Source organism: Hakea prostrata, chromosome 10 (genome assembly GCF_041222555.1).
Source record: "Hakea prostrata isolate BN-2017 chromosome 10, UWA_Hpros_2, whole genome shotgun sequence".
Lineage (NCBI taxonomy): Eukaryota > Viridiplantae > Streptophyta > Magnoliopsida > Proteales > Proteaceae > Hakea > Hakea prostrata.
Window position 1 is genome coordinate 37,515,300 of NC_142609.1, and position 10,444 is coordinate 37,525,743.

Consider the following 10,444-nt stretch of genomic DNA (forward strand, 5'->3'; position numbering starts at 1 on the left):
TAGTTGCTTTTAGCTAGCATTGCCTGAGGTTTACAATTAATGAGTTATTTAGAAACCAACTACACTATTAGATCGTAACCATGGTAAAATATTTAAGTGAAATTTGCCGAAATATGGCAAATTTCCGCCTGGTTCGCCAACTAGCAACTTTTTCTTTGACCAAAATCAAAATTGACCAATTATCAAGAATATCTGGCAAAAAAATTGCCAAATCTACCGATATATCACCAATATCTCAATTTCATGCGATATCTCAATTTCATGCGATATTTTGGCAATTTCTCTTGATTTTTAGGTGACTTCTCTCGCGATTCTATAGCACAATCTTCAAAGTCAATAACAATCTTACCAATTCTATCTTATTGATTCAAGCTTCAAAAGACAACATGTCAAATGTGGTTAGGTAGGTGAATTTACATGGAACAATTTATGAAAATAATTTAAATTAAGAAGATATTTTGTAACAATACAAAATATCTTCAAAATCAATGGGCAATCTTATCAATTATATCTCAATAATTTAGGCCTCAAAATGCAACATGCAAAATGTAGTTAAAGAAAGGAATATGCATAGAAGAATTTATAGAAACAATTTAAACTACAAAAGAATTTTGTAGTAAAATTTTCAAGGTCAACGGACAGTCTTTTTGATTATATGTCCGAATGATTCAAGCCTAATAAAATTACATACGTGACTAGGGGAGGAGAATTTGCATGGAAAAACTTATAAGAAATAATTCAAATTTATCAAATCACATTTTGTTTATTGGCATTAAATTAAGATAGACACAAAACTTGGGCCCATAATGATCTAAGGGACCCTCAAAATGGGGGATCAAAATTTGGCCGAAATTTAGACCGAAATATCAGCAAAATTCACCGTTCGCTGGTTTTGTTAGGGGGCGAAGTGACGAATTTTGCTAAAACTTCGCACCTGATCGTAACTAAATTATGCAAATATTACAACGTAAATTGGGTATAAATCAAACGCAACAACTTTTTGTTGTTTTTACTGTAATTTCAACGACTTTAATTGAGAAACTGAGAAGTTTTGGGGTTACAAAAACTAAAAGGAAGAAATAAGAACACGAATCTTTTCATGCCAAGGCTGGACTGCTGCTGGTACACTTATAGGACTTCTTAGAACTTGGCTTTGGAAGACATTGATATAGGTCGTGCCAAGGCTGCAACAGGGTTGGATTATGGTGGGCTTTTCAAAACCTTGAACTTGTCACTAACTATCCTAAACTAGCCTAGCTAAGCTTAACCCTGACCCTAGCCTTACGAAGCTGGGCTATGTCAAGCTAAATTTGGTACTAAACCTGGATGGTCTTAATCATAAAATAATAGAACTACTATGCACAATTGCATATTGTGTTGCTGTCTTGCTGACCCACTTTTTCTCAAAAGTTAACTATAGGTGATAAGGTTGGACCGGCTTGGACCGTGCCAAGTCAAACACAAAATCCTAACCCCAACCCTAACCCACTCTTTGAGCTAAAATGTTGACCCCAAAACCTTATTCAAGCTCAGGATGGGTTCAGGCATCCAGGAAAAATTTGGACCCCTAACTTCTACATCGGAACTCTTAGAAATCTGATATGATTAGCCTTTGAAATCTGACATGATTAGTCCTCGTAGGGTGTCTATCCTTGGAGTCGCATCCCAAACTATAATATGATACTAGCAGATATGCATCCATATTAAATACAACTAATACAAAAAATATTGACACGTTTCTCTTATTCTCTAAAAGGACACCTATTGCAATCCAAAATGTATTGACAACACAAATACAACACTTTATATGAGATGATACGATACAATACCAAATATTTAGGACCATTTCCCATATTTTCTCTAGACATTGCCACCATTTTTGGCTCCTTGGCTCTCGTACTCCCACTCTTGGGTTTGTAAAAGCTCTACCTAGTTGTTGTAGGCTTCGAAGTTCCCTTTTAAGTTTTCTACTTCTGGAAGTAGCTGAAATCCCAATTTATATTGATCACTTCAGAAGGCTTCGAAGTTCCCTTAAAGTTTTCCCCTTCTGGAAGTTGTAGCTAAAATCCCAATTTCTATTGATCACTTCCGAAGGGGTTTAGGAGGTTTGTGAAGTACCTTTTTACGATTCCCCGATTATTGGATTATACATAGGTGGGAATTAGACTTCCATAATCACGCTAGTTTATTGCAACAACTTCTCATTCCAATATCCAGACATTGCCATTTGGGGATATCATCAGATCAAATCATTTGCTAATAGATAACTGATTCCCTTTTGTTTCTGAGTTGCTGAAATAAGTCATGGGATTTCAAAGGAAGAAGCCCTCAATAGGCAATGACAGGAGGAATCAAGACAAATTAATACTAAGCTCGTTACACATCCTTATGCAGGGACAAAGCTGGTTGGCCATGCCTAGAAAAGTTGCTTCGTAGGCAGAGATCAAGAGGACTCTAGAGAGAATAACAGAGCTTGTTGGAAGACATTAACATTACCCAACTCCAAACTGAAAACCATGTGTGCGCGCAAAATGCGTGTCAATAGTATCAGAAGGATGCAAAGGTCAGAGACACAGAAATATTTACATTCGGGTAAAAAGCTGTTCAGAACAGGTTGACGAAAACTAAAAAGCTACATCCCTAGCTCTCTGTTTATGCAGCTTCTGCAAAGCCAACTCTCAGTTTGCCATAGTCGAAGACTGTGTGGTAGTGGCCCATGAAGACATCTCCCAAGATCCTGAATAATTCAAAACCAACACCACCATCAGTGTTAATATAAATATAAAGAAAGGAAACACTGCTTATTGACACTGATAATTTAGCTCCCTGCAAACTTGTGTCAGTTCATCAAATGCTGTTACATACTTTAGAAGAAACCACCCACTACCATCACCATTGTGATCATGCATAGAACAACAGAACAAAGGATTAAATAGGTAAGATTCAAGTACCAGAGGGGACCACGAGGAGGTGGCACATCCAAAGCAGTGAATCCACTAATGCACTGAGCTGCAGCTCCGTCACCAACTTTAAGGATGTACTGAAAACAAGAAACAAGAAGATATGAGCAAAACTAGAATGATCTCTCTACACAGATCACAACATAATAGGAAGATTGTAGAGTCACAACAATAAAGCAGAACTTCTTTACTTCAAATGCATGTCATTGTGCAATGAAACGATAGTATACATTTTTATTTTATGAAACTACCTACCTAATCAATACAATATAATATAATAATAAGAAGCAGGAAATAACACACTAATTAATACACAAGGCATAAGAATGTAATCATTCAGCGGGTTGCCTCTTGAAACTTTTAGGGATGGGATCGCCTATTGCCAACCGCAATAGACCAATGGCCTTATTACCTGCTGCCCATGTTTTTGGAACTTCGTACTTTGTTTCCCCCGGGGTGTGGTGTTTTCTACAGACACTACTATTATGGACTAAATGTGTTGGACTATGTCTTTGACCTTTCCTGAATCCAAACCCTTGTACTTTTCTAGTTTTAAGTGTTTGTTCAGTGTCATTAAAAAATAATAATAATAACCATAATAATGTACAAAGCAGTCTGTTCAGGAAGCCTGGAATCAGTTCTCAACTAGTTTGCAAGGGCTTCACCATGCAATTTTTTGAACTTATTAAGTGATCTCTCAATCATTCATCTCAATGAATACCTGTTTAACTTGTATTACTTCGAACAACTAGTTTACAAGGGCTTCACTATACAATTTGTTGAATTTATTGGGCGATCTCTCATTCATTTTCACCTTATTGGATACTTCTTTAACTTGTTTTACTCCAAAAACCTAAAAGAAATGTAGAACAGGAAGTTTTATGGTATACACTAAGAAAAAAGTTGCTTCTGGTTTCAAAGGAAGGCCATTGCTCCTACCAGCAGGAATGGATGCCAAACCACTCCATCATGCATGGTGGAGTCAATCATCAAAGAAAGAAGCAAAAGTTGATTGATGTAATGTTTGAGATGCCAATTGAAACAAGATAGATAATGCTATCGGAATATGGTTGCAACAATTCCAATAAGTTGACATATAAATTTACTGCTTATAGATAAATATTAAGTTAGGAACGGCAAAACTCTTAATTTGATTGCCCAACTTAAAAGAATTTTAAAAAGAAAGATCAAATGATAATAAAAAAATAAGAACAAGGAGAAAAAAAAAAATTAAGAGCAAACTTGATATAAAGCCGTACCTGATCTGGAGACAGCTCAAACGTTTTGCCACCAATGGTAAAAGCAACAGGGGGCATTGAAGAAAGTTGAGTACAATCAACAGCAGATTCTCCCATTGGGCTAGGCAGCCGCTCACAAAGCTGCAATTACATACATATTAATACGTAATACTGAAACGGTAGGCTAGTGCCCAATCAAAGGAGAATTATGGTGTGATAATGCAAAAGTACTTCACCTCATTCACATAATTCATTATGCTATCTGCTGTATCGTTCTGCTTAATCCGACTCTGGATCCATACAACTGCCATTTCACAGGCAGAGCACATGGCATCGCCCAATTCACCAGATGACATGTCACCGTTGTCATCCACGACACTCTTAATGCCACCACTGTATGACAACATCCAGATATCAAACTAAAAAAAGTCATGTACAAGACTGACAGATTCTAGAAGACTTCCACCATAAATATTGGACTTCCAAGCCAAATAATGGTCAAAAACATGGTAAAATCAACCTAAATCTACATCTTCAACATTTAAATTAAAAACATCCTGATCTGTTGAAGAGTCTCAACCACTCCAAAAGTCAACACTATAGAAACCTGAATGGTAAAATCCCCAGCAGAAAGTGACAAGTTGTCAAAACATTAAATTAATACCAATGTTTTCTTTTATCTAATGAAGCACAAACTGACATAGGATAGCCTCACCTGACACTTCGAGTTCCATCAAAGGCACACAAACCAACCTGGGAGCATACCTTCTTCGGATCCGTCTGTCAAAACACATACGAGAAACGAAGATATGAGTTAAGTTCCCTCAAAAATTCTGCAGGATTGCTACAAATGTATCACAAAGCTGTAAGTCGCAGCAAACATTGACATCATTTCCATTATAATATAAAAGATGGATCAGTTTAGAAGACTTCTATGCACCTGTAATGACAACAACTGCAATATTCTTTCTCCATATTGAGCAACAACAGCCTTGCACTGCTGGCTAACGACCCCTGCGGCTCCAATTGCATGATTGATTTCAGTAATAATGGCCTGCCAAAGGTAACATAGAAAATAGCAATCAGGCCCACAACTATAGTGTAAAAGACGTCAACAATGAGAAGTGATTTGCACATGATTCATCACAATTTGCCATGGGTAACTGTATGCAAGAGCATGGAGGGCACCCATAATGTGCTGGTGTAAGTCCAATAAACTGATAACAACATTTGGATAGTTATATTATAGGTTGGGCCTATTATCTAGAGTTCATTTAACATGTCTGTTTTATCATAGTTAAGTTTGACTGGCATAAGTATATTATATTGCACCGATATTTTCACAAAATTGCATTGATATGGAAGTCTATCTTATCATAATTTGCGTGGCCAAGTCTCTGTGACAATTATAATCTACGAAGTTTAAACTAAAGTTATAATGAAGAACAAGAGATCTCCCAGAAATTCTGCACAGGTCCATTGCAGTTTTACATATCTCTGTTAGGAATGCCAATCTTTGGCTTTAAAATACTTATCCTAGTTAAGGCTCAGTACAAGTAATTCTCTTGCACATGAGATGGTAATAAGCAAATGCAGAGATACACTACAACGGGAATCACTTCTTTGTTAGGAAGGCCTTAGAAAAAGACCTTTTTTGAGGGGCATTTGTTTCTACAATGTGTGTAGATAGTTTTTAGTATGCTTTTGAAGCTCTTATATAATCTGAGATGACATGACTGTGTTCCTGATGAACAACAGATTCTTGGAAGATTCATTTTAGGTTAAGTTGTGACACCTCTAAGGACTGTAGTTTTCCCATGCAATGGTGACTAAACACACAAGAACCCATGGCAGAACCCATGGCATGTACGTTGGATATAAAACAAATTTGAAGGAAATAAAACTATGCTAACACAAAATAGACCAAAAGACTTGTACATACCGTTGGACCAGCCAACAAAGACGTTCCAGAATCAGCAATTGCCGCACAACCACCAGCACAGAATCCTGTAAACAAGTAATGCACCATCAAGATCACACGAAAGAAAATCTCATATCAGATCTCCTACTAGGAACATGGCCCAACTGGAATGAAATAGCCAGCACAGAGTAAACTGTAGATTACATCGATAAAGAATTCGGAATGTTCAGTGGCTTTCCAGTTTCTTAGGAATGTTCATTATGCCTTGATGTATTAAGCTTGTCAAACAGAGTGCACCACTTCTTTGACAATAAACTTGTCATTATCTCTGCACAAGCTCACAAAGTATCTGTTGATGTGTGTGTGGGTGCGGGTACATATGCGTGTTGGTTTTTTTTTTTTTTCCTGGGGGTGGGGGGTTGTGGATATGCCCATGTTCACCAAACATGAATACAATAGGAGTTTTTGTTAATTACCTGTCGATCTTCCATCAACAAGCACATCACCCATGTCAAACTGATGAGGAAAGTTATAAACAATTAGAGTAGAAAATTAAGAGAGAATATACACATAAGTTTTATTACTGGGAGCAAATGGACAATCTACCTGCCAATAACCTTTCTGAGTTACAGGTACGTAAGTGTGTTCACCCTTGAAATGCTTAGGATCAACGCCTCCAAACACAAGTTCACCCCCTTCTTTTTCTTGCGTGTTTCGGTTCATCCAAAATGAGAAGACAGGTTCCTTAATAAGCCCTTGATCAACCATGTTGTACCTAATCCATTTGTAAATCAAAATCAACATCACCAAAAGGAATTTACTTAATCAAAATTATCTGTCAACATAAATATATTCTTAAGATGACACTTGAGAAGGCAATAAACTCATGGACCAACAAGAAGGCAATAAACTCATGGACCAACGTTCTGCCGCAAACCAAACAAAAATGCATTCCATGTCTATGAGGTTAGTCAACAAATCCTGATCAGACGATGGACTCAACCGTCAAGCTTCAAACATTAGATAGCAAAAAGAACACCAGCATACCAGACAGGGACAGCATCACCAACTGATATCTCTTTAAATCCAAGTCCAAGTATGCCATCAAACTTGGCTACCATGAATGTGAGGCTCGGCTCTCTAGTTGCCTCGATAAACTCCTGGCAAGGAACCACATGTTAGAGAATACCAAAGCAGATGAACGCTTAAAAAAACTAGTAGCTTGTATAATGAATGAAGATCTCCTGGAACTCACCTGATCTTTGACCACAAGGTCCCCAACCTGGACACTGTCGTCGCTAAAGAAACCAGAAATAGCTCCAGTCCCATACTGAATTGCAGCCGGCTTCCCTGAGTGATGGATAAGAACACACTTTTCAACAATACATCCACTACAAGAGTAAACTTAAAGGATTATACGAGCAAACATAGATATATGAGATACGTGTGAGCATTTGAGGGAACAAATATTCCGATGGACACCCCCAAAACGAAAAGATCAATTTTTTGCAAGTGAAAATGGTACTCCAAGGTTGAGAAATTTACCGAGACAATTAATGTGAAGGGAGAGAACATTATTAAATAATATGGTATAACAAGCATCCAATGAGGTGCAACACCAAAAAAACCCAGAAAATGACCCAATATTCACAATTCATACTTTCCTAACAGTTCACATAACGACTGAGTCAAAGCTTCGCATGCCGGTAAAACCCATCAACGTGTATAGATGAATCGAGAGAGTCAAGGAGAAAGAACAAACCATTCTTCTTATAGGTACTTGACTGACTTGACTTGTACTTGGAATGGAAATAGCACGCAACCTATGCACAAACACATAATCATGAAAATTTCTTCAGCCCACCAAATCGAAGGTGACCTAACTTTCAGAAGCAAATAACAAGACAAAAAATGAAAGCTCACCGAGAAGTAGCACTTGGCAGAGGGCACCCACAAATTTGAACTTCCAGTGTCAAATATCACAGTAAACTTTTGAGGAGGAGACCCAATTCCAATCTCCCCAAAGTACTGAGCATCCATGTAGTTCTTTAATATAACTATGTCGGTGCTTTCGGAGTCTCCAAGGTTATTACAAAAGCGATATTTTCTGGCGGCAGTCCTCCAAGATTTACCCCGTCCATTCTCCATTCGAGCGGCAAGGCGATCATTTGGATCCAATGTCCTTTTCTTCAACCCGATCCTAATCAATCCATCTGACGAAGCAGAAAGGACCAGAGGAAACAAAACGAACGACAGGAGTAGCGAAACGACGATCGCTTTGCATTTGGTTCCCATCTTAACCTGTTTATCCACAATCATCAATAAGCCCTATTTTACCATACATGCAGAATCATCGATATTCAACAATTCCTCGATAATATGCCAAAATAGGTAAACAAAACTTCAGAGAAGAAAGTAACAGAAAGAAATTCGTGAGCAACAAATGAGTTCCATGTGCAAATCAACCAGCAGAAAAATTTAAAAAAAAAAAGATTAAAATAAAAGGCAGAAATCACGCTCTGCTACTCCAAAAAGATTAATTCACCTCTAGAAACAGAGTAGTTGGAGATTAATTGAAAAATTTTTGAAGAAAAAAAGAATAAAATCAAGAAATGGTGGAAGGGAAGATCATAGTCCATCAACAATTATCTATTAAAACCACTGGCTAAATCTTCACTTACCTATAGGAAGAAAAAACTTGCAGAGCGACTGAGGTAGCGGAGACAAAAAGGGAGAATTGCAAGAACTGAAGAATGTAGCGAGAGGGAATAAATGGGAGAAATTTGAGAAAGATTCCAGAAAATAACCTATTCTGAGACAAGTGCCTCTCACAGCGAAGCTTAACACCTAACAGTCTTAGTCTTAGTCAGCTATTTGGTCGCATACGCAATATTAGCCGTTAGATCCTCTGGTCAATCAATTTTACACCGTCGATCGTCAACCGTTACCTAGAAATTGAGTGATGTGACACGCCAACACCCTTAGCCAAACTCCTCGTTCACGAGGTTCTTAATTTAGCTTTTTCCTCGATTTTCTCTCCTTCAAAACTTAAAAGCTAAGGAATGGATCTTCGTGACCCATTGGGTCCGGGTCCCACAACCCCACCTGCCCGAAAATGACCAAAAAGAAACCGTAAAGAGCTCCGTATATCGCAAGCTATCGAAAATCGAGGGCTGTGGAAGTTCGATCTACAGTTTAGTATTGTTATCGCCGTTGAATTTTTCTTGAGTTATAGATCTGTATATAACACAGAAAGAGAATCTACACCTTAGTTACACTGAAGCATATGCCTTTAAGTAGAGACGTTATAACTGACCCACCACGTGTCGGGCAATGGTAAGACTTCTGTTAACCTTGCACGCCACACGTTCCTGTCCCCATCCACACTTCGTTTTCTTTTTAAACCTTTTCTTGTTTTTTAAGGATTTTTCAGTTTAAAGTTGACGAGAGTGAAAGGGCGGTGGCTTACACGTGGACAAAAGTTTACCTGATTTGGGTGAGGGTGAGAATACCAATTTTGGACCAACGATACGCCTGTCGATTTCTGCGTTTCGGTTCTGTTACAATTTACAGTTGAACGGGATAACTGGTAAGGGTGGTGTGTTTTGGTTCCGTTATGGTTTACCTTTTGAACCGGATGAGTACGTCGACCTGTGTTTTCCTGTCTGTTTTACGGTTTACATATTAAATGGGATTAAGGATAAGGTTGTCGATCTGTTCATTTCGGTTCTGTTTACGGTTTACGTTTTACCTTAATAGTTATGATCGGACAATTCAAAAGTGAAATCGGTGGTTCAGTAGTTATCGGGTTTTATTTGAAAATTATTTATTTCTAGATTCTTGAAATCTAGAGATTCATATTTTTATACTAAAAACGTGAATTTATAAATATATGGGTATTGAGTGAAAACCAGAGATTTCATTCCTATTATAAAAACGTAAACATTTGTGCATTCAAAAAAATTACAGATGAATCCACAGATTTTGTTCCACATGTTCGGTTAACCAAACAGTTAATTTTATAAATTATGACTCCTTAGATTTTTTTTTTGGTAAAAACTCCTTAGATTTGAAACTCTAAATATTTGAAATCTTCAATTAATTAGATTTTAAACTGGGACTTTATACATGGCCAAAAATCGACCAATTCGAAGGATAGAAAACACCAAAGCCATTGGACATAGACCAACTGAATTTGGTGTCAAGGGTTCAATTCTCCATGGTAGTATATGTAAAAGCTCCATCCTCAATAAACATATATACTAAAAAAGAAAATTTATAACATTTTTTTCAATTGAAATTCGTCTTGGGCACACCTTGACTAC

At 37.4% G+C, this 10,444-nt stretch overlaps 1 protein-coding gene across 1 annotated transcript; it reads right to left on the reverse strand.

Annotated features, from left to right (window-relative positions):
- Positions 1-2,269: 2,269 nt before the first annotated feature.
- LOC149002754 (phytepsin-like) lies at positions 2,270-8,942 on the reverse strand. Its single transcript, XM_089136789.1, has 14 exons — positions 8,801-8,942; positions 8,043-8,420; positions 7,882-7,942; positions 7,375-7,469; positions 7,167-7,279; positions 6,726-6,894; positions 6,596-6,635; positions 6,141-6,205; positions 5,139-5,252; positions 4,914-4,978; positions 4,435-4,591; positions 4,220-4,339; positions 2,952-3,040; positions 2,270-2,737 (listed from the first exon to the last, which is right to left on the reverse strand). The coding sequence occupies exons 2-14, from the start codon at positions 8,412-8,414 to the stop codon at positions 2,653-2,655; spliced, it is 1,545 nt and encodes a 514-aa protein (XP_088992915.1). The 5' UTR covers positions 8,415-8,420; positions 8,801-8,942; the 3' UTR covers positions 2,270-2,652.
- Between the last annotated feature and the right edge of the window lie 1,502 nt (positions 8,943-10,444).